This window comes from Aulonocara sp. 'chitande type north' Nkhata Bay, linkage group LG12, assembly GCF_057382095.1.
Source record: "Aulonocara sp. 'chitande type north' Nkhata Bay isolate Kocher_YH1m ecotype deep benthic linkage group LG12, A_spYH_male_GT1.1, whole genome shotgun sequence".
In the NCBI taxonomy this organism is placed as follows: Eukaryota; Metazoa; Chordata; class Actinopteri; order Cichliformes; family Cichlidae; genus Aulonocara; species Aulonocara sp. 'chitande type north' Nkhata Bay.
Window position 1 is genome coordinate 5,953,293 of NC_141355.1, and position 24,866 is coordinate 5,978,158.

Consider the following 24,866-nt stretch of genomic DNA (forward strand, 5'->3'; position numbering starts at 1 on the left):
TTATTAAAACAAATCCTAAAATTCTGTATCACTGTGCTGTTACGAGAAGGTAGCTTGAATGTAGGTATCTGGCCCTGTGTAAATCTTGAGCATGAGTGATGTTGTGGGACAGTGCACCAACTACACAGGTACAGTGGCGTGTCTAGAAAATTTTTGTTGGGGGGGCCAGGTAGGGGCACAGATTTGGAGAAGGGTGGCAGATTTAATTGGCAGATAATGTTTTAAAAAAAAATTCTACCAACCCTTAACCATAATTCAATAATCCTATAAACCTAATAACCAAATGCACTTTTAACTCTTATTAGAATGAGATTTTAACCACTACGGTGCAAAGTTTTTAGATACTGCGTTGATAAAGTACAAGAGATACAATCAGTGCTTTGTCAGTGTTTACTCAGCATTCAAGGACAGCAATATTTGCATAGTATTTTTACTGACATATACTGCACATATGTTTTGGGCAAAAACATTTTTGAATATTAAAATACGAACATTTGTAGCAAACAATTGACAAATTAGCCATTCCAATGCAAAACTTTCTCTGCCTGTTAAAAAAAGAAGATAATCTTCTCACAAACTGGTGTTTGATTTTGAAACAGGAAAAAAGTGGAGAAACAACTGAAAAGACTAATATTTGAATAAAACCTGAAAGCAAGTAAATACTTTCTATGCTGCCTTATGGTAAACTTTGGTAATATTGATAAAGAACAACACTGGCTGATGATGAAATACATTCAGCTGGCATGGTGACACTGCCAGTATAACCTGCAGGGCTGGACTGGGACAGAAAATCGGGCATTTTGACTACAGACCGACCCACCAGGTATTAAAGCCATAAAGCCTTTGAATGAAAACAAACCCTGTTGTGACAGTGATGTACAGTCTTTTTGGTATATGTATGATTTCTATACATTTTACGCCAGATAAAAACTTTGGTTGTAAGATTTAGATAATTATTTAATAAAAGCTAGATATTTTAAATGAGAATAGGAAAGAAAAGTATTTCTTTGTGCCCCCTTTCCCTGTTAATGCCCTACCTGGCCCCCTGGCAAAACTTTGCTAGACCCGCCCCTGCACAGTTACCAGCTGTCAGCTACATAAAAAAGGATCCTGGTGGGTGGTCTTCACGTTTCCCTCTCACCAGATATCCAAACCGACATCATGACCAGCAGCTTTACAGCTGTGGCTCCAGCAAACATCAGCTGATACTAGAAATTAATATTAAATAAATTCTAACAACAGCCGATCAAGCTTAAACGTGCTGCTGTTGTTTAGCGCGACATCTGCTGGTTTCGTCTTTCTGGCGCAAAGTGGGCGATAAACAAACAAGAGAGAAAAGCCGATCAGCTGATCATCGATCAGTTTCATGATTGAAGTAGCAACAGGAGAGGGAGGATGAGAGAAGAGGCAGCTGTGCAGCGTAAAGACAGAATAAATCCAGCTTTGTGTCTTTTTCTATTCTAGCTGAAGTTCGGGACAAACTGCGTCTCTTCTCAGCTCAATACGAAACGTGTAATATTTTCTCTGATTGAGGGACCATTCCATTTTTTTAAGGAGCCGTTGGCAACTCTACTAACTAACCTTATGAATAAAATAAAGTTCACTATCAGTAACATCATAGCAACCGAACAGCTGTATAAAAACTCCAAGCTGGCTAGAACGCAGTATGAGTTATTGCAACTGACAGTAAAAAGTCAGCACAACGAAAATAAACTCCACCTAAACTTAGTTCATATCTGACCCAGATAGACTGCAGGTCATAACTTCTTACCTGAAGTTCAGTTCACCTGACACTCGGACTGGCGGCTGCCTCGGGGCTCTCCTCCTGCCTCCCCTTCCCTCATCCACCTGCTGCCTCTGTGGAAGCCCCGCCATAGCCACCACCAAACAACGGAGTTATTTCTACACATCGACCTGCATCTGGCCAATCCACCACCTCTCATTGTTCATGCCCTTACAAAAATAAATAAAAAATAAGTCAAATAAGCCCGATGGCCAGTCCAGCTATGTTAACCTGCAACCAAATCTGCAGCTCCATACAGCAATGTTACGACTTAGATTACATCTTATAACTCATAACTCATAACTCTTATGTTAGCTCCCCTCTGTAGCATACTGTCTGAAATATTCCACGGCTGCAATAATTCTTTAAGTGTTATTTTTTCCTTGGTATTCTAATTTCGCCGAAGTTTACTAAACTCAACAAACTTAATATTACTTACCGGGACATTTATTCTGTCCTCATTTTCTTTCACCGAAAAATTGTTTCCTGCAGTGACGTCTTTCGTGCTTGGCTCTCCTACCTTTGCTAACGTGATGCACATAGCGCAGAAGCCGATGCTGCATTCACTTACACTCGGATATCTGAGCGTCACCGTGAAAACATAATCGGACATTTGATATTTGATTGAATTTTATTGTTTTGCCTTTGGGGTGGCACCTGGGGTGGCCAGTCTGGTTGGGGGGGTGGCCTGTGCCCCCCCAGGCCACCCCGCTGGACACGCCATTGACCATAGCCAAAGAAAGCTCGTTTATGACCAGCATCATGTAAATAAGCGCTCTGTAGAACCATCGCTCCATCCTCCAATCCAGCAGGTGGCGTCAGCGTGCCCGCAGGGTGAACGTCAGCCACAAACGAAGCCGAAGAAAACGTTAGCGTCATTTCCTGGTTGCTGTGCGACAAGCAACTGTAAAACTCGAAGCTCTGAACGCGGTCCTCTGTCATATAAATCTGCGAGTGGTCTCTGCGTGAGGCGAGCGGCTTTTCCCGGTGAGTGAGAGATTGAGCGTGAGGTCCGGAGCGCGCACAATGAATAAAAAGGGCTCTGAGAAAACACGCCATGTGGTAGCCTGGCTTAACAAAGCGGAGTGGGATCAGGTTCGGGACTACCTTTACTCGATGGACTCCTCTCTGCAGAGGTTTGCGTTAGAGAGGATATCGGCTTGGAGGGCCAGGTGCGCTGATAGTTTTCCCGTGGCCGTGGACTGCACAGCAGACCTCGTGCGCTGCCAGGTGCGGGACCGGTCCGGACAGCTTACCGGAGATGACTTGACCCTGATGTACGGGACGGCCCTGGTAAGATTTGTTAATCTTATCACGGATCGCCAGCAGGGGAGAAAGGCCCAGCCGCTGAGGCAACTGGCTGGAAACTTGAACATCCCCGAGTGGGTGGTGGATCTGAGGCACGAAATCATGCGTGGGACTCTTCCTTCTTTGCTGCTGATCTCTTTTCAGAAGGACCAGTACCAAGCTTTTGATGATGGGTCTCCTGAAGACAAGGGGAAGAGCTTGTGGCAGGCCCCCTTAGCAGACATGAGTTCGTTGCTGGGTGAGATCAAGCAGTTTGCACTGGGGTCCAGGGAGCTGTTGATTGATGTGCTGCTGGAAGACGGTTTTCTTGTTCCTACCATGGAGCAGCTGGAAGCATTAGGCTGTGCAACATCTGACAGTGCCAGTCCCACTGAGCCCAGAGTCCCACAAACCTTCCTGCGCTTTTGGCTGCCCCTGCTAAAGATGCTTAACTCTTCGTCTTTCATTCACCTCTTCCTGGAGAAGCTCTTTGTGGAACTGAAGCTGCTCAGCAAAGAGCCCAACGGTCACAGGTGTTTCTATATTTCTGCATGGATTTCAGAAGTCTTCCTCTGCAACAACAACAAATTTGAATATCATTTTGAGACAAGGTTGCAGAAGAAAGCCAGAATGAAGGACAGGATTTTCATCGACCGCATCAAGCTGAGGTGGCAGCAGCTTCTCTCTGCATGTCTGGATGCCCCCTGCATCAGCACACCTCACCTGATCCAGCTAGTCCTGGATGACATGGAGCATCCCCCCCCTCAGGAAACCAGAGAGAAGCTGTTCCAGCTCTGCTCCATCTACACACAGACAGAGCGCTCAGAGGCCAGCACACCTCTGCAGCAGCAGCAGCCCATATATACTGTGAGTATGCTGCTGGACCAGATGCAACACTCCTCACCGATGGACTCGGAGAGAAGTGAGGAGCGCAAATGGGCAGACGTGCAGGCTGAAAGAGCACTTGCCCTCAGACACGTAGCAGCATCCCCGGGGCCTCGGCTCCAGCCCGGCCAGCTGAGGGCCTCCTCTGGAGCAACAGCGAGCTCAACAAACTGAAATGTGGACTGAAGCTTTTTTAAGTTACTTGTGTTATTTTTGTTACTTGTGTTATTTTTTGTTTTATGTTAAATGGTAAATGTTTTATGTTAAGCACAAGATTGTTGTTGTTGTTGTCATTCCAGCCTCCGCTGACTCTTGTTGTGCTAGAAGCAGTTTTGAAGCAAAAATACAATATTCAGAAGACAAAATGTTGTGGAATTTTAACCATGAGCACAGTGCAGGTTCAGCAGTTGTGATTGTTTCTGTCCAGTCGAGCTCGTTAACTAAACATGTTGGCAGAAGCAGAAATAAAACTTTCAGAAGACAAAATGTTCTGATTTAAAGAAGGACCAAAGGAAGGAAAGCATAGGTTTTGATTAAGTCTGATAAACTAGAATTATAAGGTATTGTTACATTAAAAGGAGCAAAATGAAATAAAAAGGCTATATCAAAAACAGGTTATAACATAGGAAATGTGAGGTTTTAAAATGAAGTTAGTGTCAGCGTTTTAAGAGAGTGGTAAAATGATGAGTAACGTTGAAGAATATATATAAATACAAGTCTATAAGTCAAGAACATAATTAGGATAAGGCTTTTGATTAAAGAGTCCCAACTATGATAAGTTAGGGAGATGCAGGAAAAGGTGTTTTGTTTCCTTTGCAGAAGATCTCGGCGACCACAGGGGGTGAGGATCCTGGAGGCCCGAGGCTGGATGGACCACAAGAGAGGGTCAGAGCGAGGACACAATGTATTGCGACCTCTGGTGTACCAGAGGTCGAGAGAGGGAGTGTGGAGCAGGGAAATTATTTTACTGCTATTGTTAAATAATCGTCATCGTCACCATTGCATTAATAATATAATCTGCAGCATTGATATTGCATTCAGAGGTTTAAACAGTGTGTGTCTTTCAGAAAGACTAAGTTGCAGAAAGTTTGCATTAATGAAAGCAGAGTCTAAGTTATTCTGAGGAGCAGGTTAGACGAGGCTATTTGATGAGCCTCTGGTCTGGTGGAAGGTCAGAAGTGCAACGGGTGAGATGAGAGAGCATTTGAGGACGACATATACACACACACACTTAGTTAGAGAGAATCATTTATAGGTGAGAGGTTAGTTATGTTTACTCGCAACTGTGAAAGAGGAACAGTTTCTTGTTGTCTCGGCAAGAAAGAGGAAATACCTGGTGTGAATACGTATGAATGGACGGTGACTGGACGGACGAACTGAACTAAGGTTGGACCAACTGGACACTGAGGTAAAGACTGGACTAAGGCTAAGCACATGACTGATGACTGTTCTGTTTTAAGTTCATTTTCATGACATAGATTGGATCATGAGTGGGGAAAACTGAGCATTTTTAGTTTTGTACATTATTTTGACACATGAAATGTGTCAAAATAAAGGGGGGATTTAAGGTTTAAGTTGAAATGGGTTTAGGATCATTTTAGGACTTTTGGGGTGTTTGATGATTTAGATATGGTAAAACTGAGGCAGACATTGTTATTTTCATGTTTAAGTTGAAGGATTAAAATGAACTGAATCCTGGTTAGAAGATAAACTCTTTACACACATAAAGAGCATTTAGATTAGGGCTGAACGATATATCGCATTTGCGATAATATCGCGACATGATCAAGTGCAATTTTCTAACCGCAAAGGCTGCGATTATATTATACAATTCATGGGCTGCATCCTCCTGAGGCCGCATTTGTAGACCGATTACGTCACAGCGACGCGCCGAAGGCTGTCCAAATTACTACCATATCCCAGAATTCATAGCGCGGCCCAGCCAAACTCCAGTTTCCAGCAATGGCGGCCGCTACTAAGTTTTAAAATTACTCATACTAATCTTTCTGGGTCACAAAATAAACTTTTAACATATTTTCAGGCGAGAAAGTAGTTGTGTAAACATCAAATATCTGCTCGGTTTATCAAGATATCCCATATTTGCAAAAGTGCTTCGACGTTTTCAGAGGCGTCTGCTACCCACCAGCTCGACAGCTAGCCGGGAGCTCGAGGGTTACTGATGCGGCCGAGAACGGCACAACTCCCGGCACATCATTTTCAGATCACCGCGGAGTTTCGCTGCTCGGGTTAAACGTAATATATAAGTCACTTAGACAACCTAAAAATGTTATTGTTGGGCTTTTTTCAGTGTTTTGTTTGTTCGTGAGTAAATCGGTTTGGCTGAGATTAAAGTTATTAGATTAGATAAAATAAAACTTTATTAATCCCCCGGGTGGGTTCCTCCTTGGTTTTCACACAGCTGACTAAACGTCAAACAGAAAACTTATTAAACAGAAGTATGAGACAGTGAGAATTTACACCAGTGTCTGGTTATATTTTAGATAGCAAGAAGCAGACGGCCGAGTTTATTAAACTCCACCGAGACAGCGGTGACGCTAATCAGAAGGCTAGACCGTCCAATTTCACGCCTTTAAATTTTAAAGGCGTGTTTGTGTGTGTGTTTATACAATTGCTATTATGTTTGCACTTTATGTGTAATGTTACTGACTGCAGAGATCAGTAAGATGTGTGTATTTTTTATTTATTAGTTTTATTTATTTAATATTATTTTTTAATTGAATGACTGTCTCACTGTAAAAAATCAAACTTGCAGTTGTTGAGCTTACAGTCATTTCTTTCACAATTCAACAATAAAAGTTCAGTTGGCCCATAAACTCAAATACATTAAGGGTTTCAACTAATCATTTAACGTTTTGGAGCAAAAGTTGGTCTCAGATGAAATTTATTGCTGGCAAAATGAATGAATTCAAGTTTTACATGAGTTGAAGCTGTTGGCGCCTTTCTGTGCCTGAGTACGCATGCGCATCTCATATTTTTGGATGCTACGGGGTCTACTTTGCGCTTTTGCAAGGACTGAAAGCCACCTGCCCGTCTGCCTTAATGAGAACGTGAGGCTAGGAGCTGGATAGATCGTTCATCTCAAGTTTCTAAAGGCAAGTAATGTTTCTTTTATTATATCAGACAGTATATGTTTGAACAGTCTCAATTTGTCTGTTAGAAATATCACAACTGAAGTTCTTCGTATTTTTCCGAAACTTAGCATAGCATTACTTTCTTGGCTAAGAAGCCTTGTGGCTTATGGGTATGTGTTTACTATATCATTTAAGATTCCATGTCACAAACCAATGAAAATCCGACAAACTTCGCTACTAAAGAGGCGCGCTCATATCTGACAAGCCTCCGCGACACCCCCTATGCGTATTTCATGAAGTGCAGTCTGTGGCCGCCATACCACCGAACGAAACAAAATAGGCTGGCTCACTCATGACCAACGGCAGCAACCCCCCGCCGCTATTTAAATAAAATAAAATAAAATAAAGTTCGGGGGCGCCTGCTGCCATGTTGTTTAATTTGTTCGAATCACATCTAGCCAATAAAATGTGTGCTTTAGTTTCTGTGTGAACGGGGTGGTGGAGTCCTCATGGCCAGCGAGCTCCACTAAATGAAATATGAGATGTGACAATATAGTTTATATCGATATAGTCTACATTATCATTATACTCGTGGAGCCGCAAGTTTGCCTCTCTTTCGTCCACTTTTGTCTCTACGCTGTGTTACTCCGCCTCTCTCCTTCACTGAACACAACTCCCCCTCCCCCATCGCTTCACCTGCAGGCAACGACAAGATGGACACGGCAGCTATCAAAGAGGAGCTGGTCGGTAAAAAGAAAACATTTGAAGATGACTATTTTAGTGCTGTCAGCGTAAAGTTAATGCCATAACTGCATTAACGGGGCAAATCTCCGTTAACTAGTTACCGCGGATCACCCCGTGCGTGGGGCTGGGTGGCGTTAGTGAGCTAACCGGGCTAACGCGTTGACGCACGGCCTAAAATCCTTTCATCTCAAAAATCGACAGTCTGCCTTATGTATGAATTCTGGTTGTGCTTACTGACCTCGAACCAATTTTATGTGGTACACAGCTTAAAAAAATATGTCAAAAAATGTTTTGGTACGACTTTGGTAAGCTATGAAGCTGCACTGCTTGATGGATTGTTGGAGCATTACGGCTACCGAGGAGCCTCGCAGAGTGATACGTACTCTGCTTCAACATAATATTACCATATTATGTGTGTAAGGACCATAAATGGCACCTGTAAGAGACACGGTTACAAAGAGAATTTCAAACTCCAGGCTGTCAGTTGCGCAGTAGAACTTGGAAACAGAGCAGCTGCAAAATCTGTCTTTGTTATTATGCTCAGCATCTTTTATTTTACATTTTGACTGCACAATTGTGAGCTTTTTGTTATGCACAAAACAACATTGTTTTGGTTTATTTATGGAGCACCATTAATAAATGCACTGATAATTTAAACAGATGCTTCAGGAGTTTTATCCCACTCATACTCTCAATCCAATGTTTGTCATTCTAAGTTGTAAAACCAATCACACAAAATTATCCTTGGCTTACATAATACATCCCAGTATACTGTTGGTGCATTCCATGTAGAATACAATTTGTTAATAATAAATTAAATAAATTAAACATTTGATGTAATGTATGTTTTGTAAATTATTTGTTTTACTGTGTTTCACATGGCATTTTACAAGGCAGAATCAGCTCACTTTAGTGAGCCAAAAAAATTCTTAAGTAATGTCAGGAAGCTGGTATTTTATTTTAAAACTAATTGCTATTTTTATTTATTTAGAGAATTAAAAGCCAACTCCAGACCACTGCTTGTCCTGATTTATGAGGGACTGATGAGGAGTTGGTAAGGAGAGGAATCAGAACAGGAGTGCCTGCCCCCCGCCCCAAACACATTATCAGGTAATGTAACTTTGGTAATTTGAGATTAATTCAGGTTTCTTTTGAATTGTTGACACTGTCCTCTCCTCTCTTCTCATTATAGCTTTTGTATGCAGTGCCAGTTCTGCTCTTTTGTCTGTTCAAGCCAAGAAGTACTCTTAAGACATCACCAGCTACGACATAGAAGAGGATTTCATTTGCCCTGTGTTTACAGTGACTGCGTCTGTTCGTTCAGGACACGAGGGGCATTGAAGTCTCACCTCAGCAGATCACACAACAGGGCTAAGAAAAGGCAGGAGATCTCAACATTTTTTTGTGATTTTTGTGAATTTAAGGAAAACTGCTCACAGCATACATTTATTTCACATATTTTAAGGCACTTAAAAAAAATCAGACTGTATCCTGTCCTTTCCAAAAATGTGACTATGCTACCAACAATTTAACAACCTTTACGTCACACACAAGCAGAAAGCACAAAAACTCAAAAGATATAAAAAACTGTATTAGACTGATTTCTCATGCAAATGCATGTCCTAGTGAAAGTAGCTCCCCTGATAAATCCTTAAATACCTCTCAGGAGCCAGAGACATTACCAAGTGGTTCAGGTGTAGCATCAAGTGATAAAGAGGACAATGAGTTTGTAGATTACCAATGTCTTGAACATAAAATAGCTAGACTTTTTCTATGCATGCAAACATTGTTACATGTTTCTAAAAGTGCTTTGCAGAGAATTATTGAGGAAATTAGTGACATTTTAAAATTTTCTCAGGTTCATTCATTTCAAAGAATCAAACAGGTGCTTGCTTAACAGAACATTGAGGCAGATGATGATGTAATTAAAAATATAAATGATGCACTTTTCAAAACCAACCCATTAATTATCTCAACAGAACCAAAAGGTGAAGAAGAGGGATAAGAACATGGCACTCATCACCCAAAAGATGGACATCACATTCTCTCTCAGGAGGAAAGAAGTTGTGGAGATGCAGCCCTTGGTCAAGGAAATGCAGCTCAGATGGCCAGCTCTCTTCTTGAAAGAACAGGTAAGATAATCTCTTAAATATTTAAAGGAAAACTTCCGTTTTTTTCTTCTTCCCTTTTTCCCCAGTGTGGTCTTATTTCTAAAATTGAAAACGTTCATTTATTCACCCAGAAAAATTTCAAGGCATTTGGAGTTGTTAGAAAGAAATTTTAATCCCAATGTTACGAGTCAGTCGTTTTGCAAGAGAGAGCTGAGCCACGGTTATGGGGAAAGGATTCACTGAGACAACTAAGAAATGCCTGAATTAAGCCAAAAACCACTCTGGAGGGATTTTAATCTAAGGAAATAACATTAAAATGTGTTTAAAAGCTCCAAAAAGTTGATTTTACATGATATAGGACCTTTACAATTCCTTCTGAACAACTCCAAATGCCTCGAAACTTGTCTGGGTGAGTAAATGAACGTGAGCTCCATTTCTTGTGCCCTTGAGAAGCATCTGTTTGTATCACTCCAATATCTTGTAGAAAAGGTTGAAGGCTACCGTTGAGCTAACAATGCAGAACAATAAAATATAAAAAAATACTTGGCTCTAAAAATATGAACTCTATTGAAGTGAAATCTATTTACTTGTCAACTTGCTGTGTATAATAACGGATTGCTTTTATTTCGCTCTTCTCTGGGCACCCAAAGCGCTTTATAATTCCACTACTCACTCACTCACTCTCACATTCACACATCGGTGCAGGGAAACCACAGTTGTAGCCACAGCTGCCCTGGGGTAGACTGACAGAAGTGACGCTGCCATATCGCGCCACTGGCCCCTCTGGCCAACACCAGTAAGCGGTGGGGTAAAGGGTCTTTCCCAAGGACACAACGACCAGGACAGAGAGAGCTGGGGATAGAACCAGCATCCTTCCGGTTACAGATGAGCTTCCCAACCCCCTGAACCACGGTCGCCGCAATGACTTGTCTTCACTGGGCATCTAGAATCTTTTGGTGCTGACCCTTAGCGGGCAACAGCCATGAAACTCACAGAACAGGATTGAGAAAGTCACTTACGTGTTATGAAAGTATACAAATTTGACCACAGGATGTTATTCTTACTTCATTTCTACATAACTATAAAATTAATGGAATTTTTTCAATGAATTTAAAATACAATTTATTGATTTATTTCTTTTCTGCAATACATCCTGTAACAATTGAAACCATTATTTTGTCTTATCAACATTTGATTAGGTATTCTATAGACTTACTGTAAAATCTGCCGATCAGATTTTTCTTGTTTTTTTTGTTTTTTTTTAATACGTCAGTTATAATTTGTACCACCACTACCACTAAAAGAAAAAAAAAAAATCCAATCAAGGCCTGACCAATAGATCAACCGAGACTAACTAAATGTTTTGAAATTAAGCTCTTTTAACCAAATTTGAAAACAATGTGATTTTTATATAATGTACCTTTAAAAGTTTTCTTCTATATTTTTTTTTTGTTGCTTTGTAGATTTGTGCGGAATTCTCACGCATTACCACCAAGGATCTCATGGGGACCTTCATGACTGCCCTCGACACTTACTCACTTCGGCTGATTAAGCTGTATCGAATTAGAAAAGCTGCTTTCCGCAATGACATGGATTCCCTGTTGCAGAAGTTTGATGAACAGGTAATATATAAAAATGTATTTGTGTCTGGTTTATGAGGAACCTGAAGTTCCCACTGTAACGAAAGATACTTTATTAAATATTTACTAAATTGATGTAAAAATTGTTAGTTTTCAAAAAGTGTGTCCTGAATGGGATTACAAGCTAACAAGCAGCGCTGTTTGGCAGATTGCAGGTAATGACAGACAGTTCAACTCTCATCCCACTCATGGCACTTTTTGTTATAAATGTTGTAATAAGTGTGCTACATTTGTTGCACATCAAAATTACTTAAAAAATAAATAAATAAAAAAAACTGACAAAAACATGACCAATTATCTGTAATAACTCATTTCAACATCTTATTTCTTAAGGCTGTATTTTGAGCAACAACACTTAATGTGTTTTAAAAACAAAATGGTAGGTTTATAAATGAGACTGAGTCTTATTTGATTTCCTTGTTTTAGGTCTCAAACATAGTCCAGCATCGACGAACCATCAGTTTGGAAGGGTTACCGATATTTGTTCGCGACGACGAGACCAAACTCTTCTTAACATGTCTGGTGAGTATGCAAATCTACTCAATCTTCAGTTTTGGTTTTCAGAGACTTATATGTACTGTTGTTTTTTATTTTGCATAGGATACAGATCCAGTTGAGAGGGCAACCCGAGGTGTTACGGTGGGCATCCTCACTGTTCTGGAGGACTACGTGGGACCCAACTCGCAGTCCACAGTGGTCAACACTGCCATTGTTTTGGAAGAGGACATTATTCTTGATGATCTGCCAGACCTTCCCACTGCCTTTGCCTACTTGTTTGGCCTACTTTATGGGCTCAACATGGAGTTTCCCAAAGAACTCAAGTACACATTTGAAGCTGTGCAACACATTTTTATGGAGTTGACATCTACCTGTTCCCAGAGGATAAGAAGCTTCAAAACCAAGCTCTTAACCAAAGTCTAACCTATTTGACAACATGTTCAACTCAAATGCAACTTGTGTAAAACAGAATGGCAATTTGTTTTGATTTACTGTTTTTGGGTTTCGTGGCAAGTTGCTCTGAAAAAAGTTCATTTCTGTCTTTAAGAAAACGGTAAGGTGCAGAAAGTTCTGAATCAATGTCTTCTGTTCTAACTTTACTTAATGTAGCTTGCATGGCTGATTGCAGATTTCATGTATAACATGTTATTATAAAATGTTGAAAGGTTTTATTCTAACTTGAGCTGTTTTAAAAAATTTTATAATCTGGTTTTAGGTACATTTGTATTAGTTTTATAACAAATGTGGCGCGATACTGAACTTCACAGGAAATTGGAGTGTTGATACCATTACTATTAAAAGACGAGTGGTGGAAAAATTTGTTTGAAAGTTGTTAGCTGTATGGAAACCAGGAAGTTGTTCACATCCTGCCATCTGATGTTTTGAATCTGTTTGTTAGTGACTATCTATTAGGGCTGAACGATTATGGAAAATAATCTAATTGCGATTTTTTGCCCCAATATTGCGATGCGATATGCGATTATTTTTTAAGGTCTTTGTCTTCTGTATTATTAAACAAAGACAAGCAATACATCATATAGTATGGCCAATACTATATTACATTAATTTTAAACTGTTCTTTCCTGGAAGACAGACCTCTGTTATGATGACATGAGGTGATGCATGAATTGATGACTGACATTTTTATTTAACTTCTTCAATCACAACAGTATATTTGAACATACACAATAGTTTATTTTTAGCTTACAAACATCTGAGCATAAAGTGCTGACAAGGAACCCTGGTGTAAACATTAAAATGAAAGTCAGTACAATGTGCAGATTGCAGAAATATACATAAAAAAAATCAGTGGCTTTACCACACTCAGTTTTTCGACATCTGTGAACTACTACACTGTAAAAAAAAAAACGTTGCTAAAACTTAAAAACTCAAGGCAACCGACTGCATTTACGTTTTTAGGTTCTGATGGATAACTTATAATTTCAAGTTTAGGTGATAAGTTGCTTTAGCTAATGTTTTTGTGTTGACAAAATTAATAATTGTCCTTTTTCTCAACTCATATTTTATTGTTTTGGCAACGTATTTCCTAAAGTTTACACAAGGTATTAGTTTTAGTTTTGGCAACGTATTTCCTAAAGTTTACACAAGGTATTAGTTTTAGTTTTGGCAACGTATTTCCTAAAGTTTACACAACATTTTTTTTGTTTTGCCAATCAATTTCCTAAAGTTTAGAAAAAGTATCTTTCATAGTTTTCATGAGGTGCTCCCTGTTGTACCAATGAATGTTTACACAGTTGATTTTCAAATAACTTTGTGTTCAAACACAACTGCACCACTGACAATGTTGACTTTTGAGATCAGCCATTTTTAACATACTGACAACATTCAGCCACAAATAAAGTCCTTCCAAAAACACAAAAAAAGTCAAATTTTTGTAACAAATGTTACTCATCCAATTTTAAAGGTGGTGTTGTCAGACAGAATATCAAACCTATCTTGATAGATAGTCACTAACAAACAGATTCAAAACATCAGATGGCAGGATGTGAACAACTTCCTGGTTTCCATACAGCTAACAACTTTCAAACAAATTTTTCCACCACTTGTCTTTTAATAGTAATGGTATCAACACTCCAATTTCCTGTGAAGTTCAGTATCGCGCCACATTTGTTATAAAACTAATACAAATGTACCTAAAACCAGATTATAAAATTTTTTAAAACAGCTCAAGTTAGAATAAAACCTTTCAACATTTTATAATAACATGTTATACATGAAATCTGCAATCAGCCATGCAAGCTACATTAAGTAAAGTTAGAACAGAAGACATTGATTCAGAACTTTCTGCACCTTACCGTTTTCTTAAAGACAGAAATGAACTTTTTTCAGAGCAACTTGCCACGAAACCCAAAAACAGTAAATCAAAACAAATTGCCATTCTGTTTTACACAAGTTGCATTTGAGTTGAACATGTTGTCAAATAGGTTAGACTTTGGTTAAGAGCTTGGTTTTGAAGCTTCTTATCCTCTGGGAACAGGTAGATGTCAACTCCATAAAAATGTGTTGCACAGCTTCAAATGTGTACTTGAGTTCTTTGGGAAACTCCATGTTGAGCCCATAAAGTAGGCCAAACAAGTAGGCAAAGGCAGTGGGAAGGTCTGGCAGATCATCAAGAATAATGTCCTCTTCCAAAACAATGGCAGTGTTGACCACTGTGGACTGCGAGTTGGGTCCCACGTAGTCCTCCAGAACAGTGAGGATGCCCACCGTAACACCTCGGGTTGCCCTCTCAACTGGATCTGTATCCTATGCAAAATAAAAAACAACAGTACATATAAGTCTCTGAAAACCAAAACTGAAGATTGAGTAGATTTGCATACTCACCAGACATGTTAAGAAGAGTTTGGTCTCGTCGTCGCGAACAAATATCGGTAACCCTTCCAAACTGATGGTTCGTCGATGCTGGACTATGTTTGAGACCTAAAACAAGGAAATCAAATAAGACTCAGTCTCATTTATAAACCTACCATTTTGTTTTTAAAACACATTAAGTGTTGTTGCTCAAAATACAGCCTTAAGAAATAAGATGTTGAAATGAGTTATTACAGATAATTGGTCATGTTTTTGTCAGTTTTTTTTATTTATTTATTTTTTAAGTAATTTTGATGTGCAACAAATGTAGCACACTTATTACAACATTTATAACAAAAAGTGCCATGAGTGGGATGAGAGTTGAACTGTCTGTCATTACCTGCAATCTGCCAAACAGCGCTGCTTGTTAGCTTGTAATCCCATTCAGGACACACTTTTTGAAAACTAACAATTTTTACATCAATTTAGTAAATATTTAATAAAGTATCTTTCGTTACAGTGGGAACTTCAGGTTCCTCATAAACCAGACACAAATACATTTTTATATATTACCTGTTCATCAAACTTCTGCAACAGGGAATCCATGTCATTGCGGAAAGCAGCTTTTCTAATTCGATACAGCTTAATCAGCCGAAGTGAGTAAGTGTCGAGGGCAGTCATGAAGGTCCCCATGAGATCCTTGGTGGTAATGCGTGAGAATTCCGCACAAATCTACAAAGCAACAAAAAAAAAATATAGAAGAAAACTTTTAAAGGTACATTATATAAAAATCACATTGTTTTCAAATTTGGTTAAAAGAGCTTAATTTCAAAACATTTAGTTAGTCTCGGTTGATCTATTGGTCAGGCCTTGATTGGATTTTTTTTTTTTCTTTTAGTGGTAGTGGTGGTACAAATTATAACTGACGTATTAAAAAAAAACAAAAAAAACAAGAAAAATCTGATCGGCAGATTTTACAGTAAGTCTATAGAATACCTAATCAAATGTTGATAAGACAAAATAATGGTTTCAATTGTTACAGGATGTATTGCAGAAAAGAAATAAATCAATAAATTGTATTTTAAATTCATTGAAAAAATTCCATTAATTTTATAGTTATGTAGAAATGAAGTAAGAATAACATCCTGTGGTCAAATTTGTATACTTTCATAACACGTAAGTGACTTTCTCAATCCTGTTCTGTGAGTTTCATGGCTGTTGCCCGCTAAGGGTCAGCACCAAAAGATTCTAGATGCCCAGTGAAGACAAGTCATTGCGGCGACCGTGGTTCAGGGGGTTGGGAAGCTCATCTGTAACCGGAAGGATGCTGGTTCTATCCCCAGCTCTCTCTGTCCTGGTCGTTGTGTCCTTGGGAAAGACCCTTTACCCCACCGCTTACTGGTGTTGGCCAGAGGGGCCAGTGGCGCGATATGGCAGCGTCACTTCTGTCAGTCTACCCCAGGGCAGCTGTGGCTACAACTGTGGTTTCCCTGCACCGATGTGTGAATGTGAGAGTGAGTGAGTGAGTAGTGGAATTATAAAGCGCTTTGGGTGCCCAGAGAAGAGCGAAATAAAAGCAATCCGTTATTATACACAGCAAGTTGACAAGTAAATAGATTTCACTTCAATAGAGTTCATATTTTTAGAGCCAAGTATTTTTTTATATTTTATTGTTCTGCATTGTTAGCTCAACGGTAGCCTTCAACCTTTTCTACAAGATATTGGAGTGATACAAACAGATGCTTCTCAAGGGCACAAGAAATGGAGCTCACGTTCATTTACTCACCCAGACAAGTTTCGAGGCATTTGGAGTTGTTCAGAAGGAATTGTAAAGGTCCTATATCATGTAAAATCAACTTTTTGGAGCTTTTAAACACATTTTAATGTTATTTCCTTAGATTAAAATCCCTCCAGAGTGGTTTTTGGCTTAATTCAGGCATTTCTTAGTTGTCTCAGTGAATCCTTTCCCCATAACCGTGGCTCAGCTCTCTCTTGCAAAACGACTGACTCGTAACATTGGGATTAAAATTTCTTTCTAACAACTCCAAATGCCTTGAAATTTTTCTGGGTGAATAAATGAACGTTTTCAATTTTAGAAATAAGACCACACTGGGGAAAAAGGGAAGAAGAAAAAAACGGAAGTTTTCCTTTAAATATTTAAGAGATTATCTTACCTGTTCTTTCAAGAAGAGAGCTGGCCATCTGAGCTGCATTTCCTTGACCAAGGGCTGCATCTCCACAACTTCTTTCCTCCTGAGAGAGAATGTGATGTCCATCTTTTGGGTGATGAGTGCCATGTTCTTATCCCTCTTCTTCACCTTTTGGTTCTGTTGAGATAATTAATGGGTTGGTTTTGAAAAGTGCATCATTTATATTTTTAATTACATCATCATCTGCCTCAATGTTCTGTTAAGCAAGCACCTGTTTGATTCTTTGAAATGAATGAACCTGAGAAAATTTTAAAATGTCACTAATTTCCTCAATAATTCTCTGCAAAGCACTTTTAGAAACATGTAACAATGTTTGCATGCATAGAAAAAGTCTAGCTATTTTATGTTCAAGACATTGGTAATCTACAAACTCATTGTCCTCTTTATCACTTGATGCTACACCTGAACCACTTGGTAATGTCTCTGGCTCCTGAGAGGTATTTAAGGATTTATCAGGGGAGCTACTTTCACTAGGACATGCATTTGCATGAGAAATCAGTCTAATACAGTTTTTTATATCTTTTGAGTTTTTGTGCTTTCTGCTTGTGTGTGACGTAAAGGTTGTTAAATTGTTGGTAGCATAGTCACATTTTTGGAAAGGACAGGATACAGTCTGATTTTTTTTAAGTGCCTTAAAATATGTGAAATAAATGTATGCTGTGAGCAGTTTTCCTTAAATTCACAAAAATCACAAAAAAATGTTGAGATCTCCTGCCTTTTCTTAGCCCTGTTGTGTGATCTGCTGAGGTGAGACTTCAATGCCCCTCGTGTCCTGAACGAACAGACGCAGTCACTGTAAACACAGGGCAAATGAAATCCTCTTCTATGTCGTAGCTGGTGATGTCTTAAGAGTACTTCTTGGCTTGAACAGACAAAAGAGCAGAACTGGCACTGCATACAAAAGCTATAATGAGAAGAGAGGAGAGGACAGTGTCAACAATTCAAAAGAAACCTGAATTAATCTCAAATTACCAAAGTTACATTACCTGATAATGTGTTTGGGGCGGGGGGCAGGCACTCCTGTTCTGATTCCTCTCCTTACCAACTCCTCATCAGTCCCTCATAAATCAGGACAAGCAGTGGTCTGGAGTTGGCTTTTAATTCTCTAAATAAATAAAAATAGCAATTAGTTTTAAAATAAAATACCAGCTTCCTGACATTACTTAAGAATTTTTTTGGCTCACTAAAGTGAGCTGATTCTGCCTTGTAAAATGCCATGTGAAACACAGTAAAACAAATAATTTACAAAACATACATTACATCAAATGTTTAATTTATTTAATTTATTATTAACAAATTGTATTCTACATGGAATGCACCAACAGTATACTGGGATGTATTATGTAAGCCAAGGATAATTTTGTGTGATTGGTTTTACAACTTAGAATGACAAACATTGGATTGAGAGTATGAGTGGGATAAAACTCCTGAAGCATCTGTTTAAATTATCAGTGCATTTATTAATGGTGCTCCATAAATAAACCAAAACAATGTTGTTTTGTGCATAACAAAAAGCTCACAATTGTGCAGTCAAAATGTAAAATAAAAGATGCTGAGCATAATAACAAAGACAGATTTTGCAGCTGCTCTGTTTCCAAGTTCTACTGCGCAACTGACAGCCTGGAGTTTGAAATTCTCTTTGTAACCGTGTCTCTTACAGGTGCCATTTATGGTCCTTACACACATAATATGGTAATATTATGTTGAAGCAGAGTACGTATCACTCTGCGAGGCTCCTCGGTAGCCGTAATGCTCCAACAATCCATCAAGCAGTGCAGCTTCATAGCTTACCAAAGTCGTACCAAAACATTTTTTGACATATTTTTTTAAGCTGTGTACCACATAAAATTGGTTCGAGGTCAGTAAGCACAACCAGAATTCATACATAAGGCAGACTGTCGATTTTTGAGATGAAAGGATTTTAGGCCGTGCGTCAACGCGTTAGCCCGGTTAGCTCACTAACGCCACCCAGCCCCACGCACGGGGTGATCCGCGGTAACTAGTTAACGGAGATTTGCCCCGTTAATGCAGTTATGGCATTAACTTTACGCTGACAGCACTAAAATAGTCATCTTCAAATGTTTTCTTTTTACCGACCAGCTCCTCTTTGATAGCTGCCGTGTCCATCTTGTCGTTGCCTGCAGGTGAAGCGATGGGGGAGGGGGAGTTGTGTTCAGTGAAGGAGAGAGGCGGAGTAACACAGCGTAGAGACAAAAGTGGACGAAAGAGAGGCAAACTTGCGGCTCCACGAGTATAATGATAATGTAGACTATATCGATATAAACTATATTGTCACATCTCATATTTCATTTAGTGGAGCTCGCTGGCCATGAGGACTCCACCACCCCGTTCACACAGAAACTAAAGCACACATTTTATTGGCTAGATGTGATTCGAACAAATTAAACAACATGGCAGCAGGCGCCCCCGAACTTTATTTTATTTTATTTTATTTAAATAGCGGCGGGGGGTTGCTGCCGTTGGTCATGAGTGAGCCAGCCTATTTTGTTTCGTTCGGTGGTATGGCGGCCACAGACTGCACTTCATGAAATACGCATAGGGGGTGTCGCGGAGGCTTGTCAGATATGAGCGCGCCTCTTTAGTAGCGAAGTTTGTCGGATTTTCATTGGTTTGTGACATGGAATCTTAAATGATATAGTAAACACATACCCATAAGCCACAAGGCTTCTTAGCCAAGAAAGTAATGCTATGCTAAGTTTCGGAAAAATACGAAGAACTTCAGTTGTGATATTTCTAACAGACAAATTGAGACTGTTCAAACATATACTGTCTGATATAATAAAAGAAACATTACTTGCCTTTAGAAACTTGAGATGAACGATCTATCCAGCTCCTAGCCTCACGTTCTCATTAAGGCAGACGGGCAGGTGGCTTTCAGTCCTTGCAAAAGCGCAAAGTAGACCCCGTAGCATCCAAAAATATGAGATGCGCATGCGTACTCAGGCACAGAAAGGCGCCAACAGCTTCAACTCATGTAAAACTTGAATTCATTCATTTTGCCAGCAATAAATTTCATCTGAGACCAACTTTTGCTCCAAAACGTTAAATGATTAGTTGAAACCCTTAATGTATTTGAGTTTATGGGCCAACTGAACTTTTATTGTTGAATTGTGAAAGAAATGACTGTAAGCTCAACAACTGCAAGTTTGATTTTTTACAGTGAGACAGTCATTCAATTAAAAAATAATATTAAATAAATAAAACTAATAAATAAAAAATACACACATCTTACTGATCTCTGCAGTCAGTAACATTACACATAAAGTGCAAACATAATAGCAATTGTATAAACACACACACAAACACGCCTTTAAAATTTAAAGGCGTGAAATTGGACGGTCTAGCCTTCTGATTAGCGTCACCGCTGTCTCGGTGGAGTTTAATAAACTCGGCCGTCTGCTTCTTGCTATCTAAAATATAACCAGACACTGGTGTAAATTCTCACTGTCTCATACTTCTGTTTAATAAGTTTTCTGTTTGACGTTTAGTCAGCTGTGTGAAAACCAAGGAGGAACCCACCCGGGGGATTAATAAAGTTTTATTTTATCTAATCTAATAACTTTAATCTCAGCCAAACCGATTTACTCACGAACAAACAAAACACTGAAAAAAGCCCAACAATAACATTTTTAGGTTGTCTAAGTGACTTATATATTACGTTTAACCCGAGCAGCGAAACTCCGCGGTGATCTGAAAATGATGTGCCGGGAGTTGTGCCGTTCTCGGCCGCATCAGTAACCCTCGAGCTCCCGGCTAGCTGTCGAGCTGGTGGGTAGCAGACGCCTCTGAAAACGTCGAAGCACTTTTGCAAATATGGGATATCTTGATAAACCGAGCAGATATTTGATGTTTACACAACTACTTTCTCGCCTGAAAATATGTTAAAAGTTTATTTTGTGACCCAGAAAGATTAGTATGAGTAATTTTAAAACTTAGTAGCGGCCGCCATTGCTGGAAACTGGAGTTTGGCTGGGCCGCGCTATGAATTCTGGGATATGGTAGTAATTTGGACAGCCTTCGGCGCGTCGCTGTGACGTAATCGGTCTACAAATGCGGCCTCAGGAGGATGCAGCCCATGAATTGTATAATATAATCGCAGCCTTTGCGGTTAGAAAATTGCACTTGATCATGTCGCGATATTATCGCAAATGCGATATATCGTTCAGCCCTAATCTAAATGCTCTTTATGTGTGTAAAGAGTTTATCTTCTAACCAGGATTCAGTTCATTTTAATCCTTCAACTTAAACATGAAAATAACAATGTCTGCCTCAGTTTTACCATATCTAAATCATCAAACACCCCAAAAGTCCTAAAATGATCCTAAACCCATTTCAACTTAAACCTTAAATCCCCCCTTTATTTTGACACATTTCATGTGTCAAAATAATGTACAAAACTAAAAATGCTCAGTTTTCCCCACTCATGATCCAATCTATGTCATGAAAATGAACTTAAAACAGAACAGTCATCAGTCATGTGCTTAGCCTTAGTCCAGTCTTTACCTCAGTGTCCAGTTGGTCCAACCTTAGTTCAGTTCGTCCGTCCAGTCACCGTCCATTCATACGTATTCACACCAGGTATTTCCTCTTTCTTGCCGAGACAACAAGAAACTGTTCCTCTTTCACAGTTGCGAGTAAACATAACTAACCTCTCACCTATAAATGATTCTCTCTAACTAAGTGTGTGTGTGTATATGTCGTCCTCAAATGCTCTCTCATCTCACCCGTTGCACTTCTGACCTTCCACCAGACCAGAGGCTCATCAAATAGCCTCGTCTAACCTGCTCCTCAGAATAACTTAGACTCTGCTTTCATTAATGCAAACTTTCTGCAACTTAGTCTTTCTGAAAGACACACACTGTTTAAACCTCTGAATGCAATATCAATGCTGCAGATTATATTATTAATGCAATGGTGACGATGACGATTATTTAACAATAGCAGTAAAATAATTTCCCTGCTCCACACTCCCTCTCTCGACCTCTGGTACACCAGAGGTCGCAATACATTGTGTCCTCGCTCTGACCCTCTCTTGTGGTCCATCCAGCCTCGGGCCTCCAGGATCCTCACCCCCTGTGGTCGCCGAGATCTTCTGCAAAGGAAACAAAACACCTTTTCCTGCATCTCCCTAACTTATCATAGTTGGGACTCTTTAATCAAAAGCCTTATCCTAATTATGTTCTTGACTTATAGACTTGTATTTATATATATTCTTCAACGTTACTCATCATTTTACCACTCTCTTAAAACGCTGACACTAACTTCATTTTAAAACCTCACATTTCCTATGTTATAACCTGTTTTTGATATAGCCTTTTTATTTCATTTTGCTCCTTTTAATGTAACAATACCTTATAATTCTAGTTTATCAGACTTAATCAAAACCTATGCTTTCCTTCCTTTGGTCCTTCTTTAAATCAGAACATTTTGTCTTCTGAAAGTTTTATTTCTGCTTCTGCCAACATGTTTAGTTAACGAGCTCGACTGGACAGAAACAATCACAACTGCTGAACCTGCACTGTGCTCATGGTTAAAGCTCCCACAACATTTTGTCTTCTGAATATTGTATTTTTGCTTCAAAACTGCTTCTAGCACAACAAGAGTCAGCGGAGGCTGGAATGACAACAACAACAACAATCTTGTGCTTAACATAAAACATTTACCATTTAACATAAAACAAAAAATAACACAAGTAACAAAAATAACACAAGTAACTTAAAAAAGCTTCAGTCCACATTTCAGTTTGTTGAGCTCGCTGTTGCTCCAGAGGAGGCCCTCAGCTGGCCGGGCTGGAGCCGAGGCCCCGGGGATGCTGCTACGTGTCTGAGGGCAAGTGCTCTTTCAGCCTGCACGTCTGCCCATTTGCGCTCCTCACTTCTCTCCGAGTCCATCGGTGAGGAGTGTTGCATCTGGTCCAGCAGCATACTCACAGTATATATGGGCTGCTGCTGCTGCAGAGGTGTGCTGGCCTCTGAGCGCTCTGTCTGTGTGTAGATGGAGCAGAGCTGGAACAGCTTCTCTCTGGTTTCCTGAGGGGGGGGATGCTCCATGTCATCCAGGACTAGCTGGATCAGGTGAGGTGTGCTGATGCAGGGGGCATCCAGACATGCAGAGAGAAGCTGCTGCCACCTCAGCTTGATGCGGTCGATGAAAATCCTGTCCTTCATTCTGGCTTTCTTCTGCAACCTTGTCTCAAAATGATATTCAAATTTGTTGTTGTTGCAGAGGAAGACTTCTGAAATCCATGCAGAAATATAGAAACACCTGTGACCGTTGGGCTCTTTGCTGAGCAGCTTCAGTTCCACAAAGAGCTTCTCCAGGAAGAGGTGAATGAAAGACGAAGAGTTAAGCATCTTTAGCAGGGGCAGCCAAAAGCGCAGGAAGGTTTGTGGGACTCTGGGCTCAGTGGGACTGGCACTGTCAGATGTTGCACAGCCTAATGCTTCCAGCTGCTCCATGGTAGGAACAAGAAAACCGTCTTCCAGCAGCACATCAATCAACAGCTCCCTGGACCCCAGTGCAAACTGCTTGATCTCACCCAGCAACGAACTCATGTCTGCTAAGGGGGCCTGCCACAAGCTCTTCCCCTTGTCTTCAGGAGACCCATCATCAAAAGCTTGGTACTGGTCCTTCTGAAAAGAGATCAGCAGCTCCCGAGCGTTTCTGCAGGCATCCACTTCTTTCTGCCTGGCAACGAGCTGCTCATCGGGGCCTCCTCCCAGCTGTCTGGACCAAAACTCCTGCTGGAGCCACTCCAGGGCCACCTTACATCCCTTTCGGCACCATTTCAAAGAAGGAAGAGTCCCACGCATGATTTCGTGCCTCAGATCCACCACCCACTCGGGGATGTTCAAGTTTCCAGCCAGTTGCCTCAGCGGCTGGGCCTTTCTCCCCTGCTGGCGATCCGTGATAAGATTAACAAATCTTACCAGGGCCGTCCCGTACATCAGGGTCAAGTCATCTCCGGTAAGCTGTCCGGACCGGTCCCGCACCTGGCAGCGCACGAGGTCTGCTGTGCAGTCCAGGGCCACGGGAAAACTATCAGCGCACCTGGCCCTCCAAGCCGATATCCTCTCTAACGCAAACCTCTGCAGAGAGGAGTCCATCGAGTAAAGGTAGTCCCGAACCTGATCCCACTCCGCTTTGTTAAGCCAGGCTACCACATGGCGTGTTTTCTCAGAGCCCTTTTTATTCATTGTGCGCGCTCCGGACCTCACGCTCAATCTCTCACTCACCGGGAAAAGCCGCTCGCCTCACGCAGAGACCACTCGCAGATTTATATGACAGAGGACCGCGTTCAGAGCTTCGAGTTTTACAGTTGCTTGTCGCACAGCAACCAGGAAATGACGCTAACGTTTTCTTCGGCTTCGTTTGTGGCTGACGTTCACCCTGCGGGCACGCTGACGCCACCTGCTGGATTGGAGGATGGAGCGATGGTTCTACAGAGCGCTTATTTACATGATGCTGGTCATAAACGAGCTTTCTTTGGCTATGGTCATTGGCGTGTCCAGCGGGGTGGCCTGGGGGGGCACAGGCCACCCCCCCAACCAGACTGGCCACCCCAGGTGCCACCCCAAAGGCAAAACAATAAAATTCAATCAAATATCAAATGTCCGATTATGTTTTCACGGTGACGCTCAGATATCCGAGTGTAAGTGAATGCAGCATCGGCTTCTGCGCTATGTGCATCACGTTAGCAAAGGTAGGAGAGCCAAGCACGAAAGACGTCACTGCAGGAAACAATTTTTCGGTGAAAGAAAATGAGGACAGAATAAATGTCCCGG

General features: G+C 40.5%; 2 protein-coding genes and 2 pseudogenes across 5 annotated transcripts; 2 read left to right on the forward strand and 2 right to left on the reverse strand.

The window, feature by feature from the left end:
* Positions 1-2,603: 2,603 nt before the first annotated feature.
* LOC147316802 (ribosomal biogenesis protein LAS1L-like) lies at positions 2,604-4,703 on the forward strand (annotated as a pseudogene).
* Positions 4,704-6,709: 2,006 nt separating this feature from the next.
* Positions 6,710-12,820, forward strand: LOC147316803 (uncharacterized). 3 transcript variants are annotated; one of them, XM_086313341.1, is made up of 7 exons: positions 6,710-7,068; positions 8,783-8,901; positions 8,984-9,172; positions 9,771-9,923; positions 11,366-11,524; positions 11,969-12,064; positions 12,143-12,820. In XM_086313341.1, exons 4-7 carry the CDS (start codon positions 9,801-9,803, stop codon positions 12,461-12,463), a joined length of 699 nt encoding a protein of 232 aa, XP_086169467.1. In that variant the 5' UTR covers positions 6,710-7,068; positions 8,783-8,901; positions 8,984-9,172; positions 9,771-9,800; the 3' UTR covers positions 12,464-12,820. The 3 variants fall into 3 exon arrangements, with proteins under 3 accessions (XP_086169467.1, XP_086169469.1, XP_086169468.1); XM_086313343.1 differs by lacking the exon at positions 6,710-7,068 and adding an exon at positions 7,085-7,790; XM_086313342.1 differs by lacking the exon at positions 6,710-7,068 and having other exon boundaries at positions 8,252-8,901.
* A 117-nt stretch (positions 12,821-12,937) lies between these two features.
* Positions 12,938-20,239, reverse strand: LOC147316804 (uncharacterized). Of its 2 annotated transcripts, none has more exons than XM_086313345.1 (7): positions 19,881-20,239; positions 18,048-18,166; positions 17,777-17,965; positions 17,026-17,178; positions 15,425-15,583; positions 14,885-14,980; positions 12,938-14,806 (listed from the first exon to the last, which is right to left on the reverse strand). In XM_086313345.1, the coding sequence occupies exons 4-7, from the start codon at positions 17,146-17,148 to the stop codon at positions 14,486-14,488; spliced, it is 699 nt and encodes a 232-aa protein (XP_086169471.1). In that variant the 5' UTR covers positions 17,149-17,178; positions 17,777-17,965; positions 18,048-18,166; positions 19,881-20,239; the 3' UTR covers positions 12,938-14,485. The 2 variants fall into 2 exon arrangements, with proteins under 2 accessions (XP_086169471.1, XP_086169472.1); XM_086313346.1 differs by lacking the exon at positions 19,881-20,239 and adding an exon at positions 19,159-19,860.
* Positions 20,240-22,719: 2,480 nt separating this feature from the next.
* On the reverse strand, positions 22,720-24,473 carry LOC147316805 (ribosomal biogenesis protein LAS1L-like; annotated as a pseudogene).
* Between the last annotated feature and the right edge of the window lie 393 nt (positions 24,474-24,866).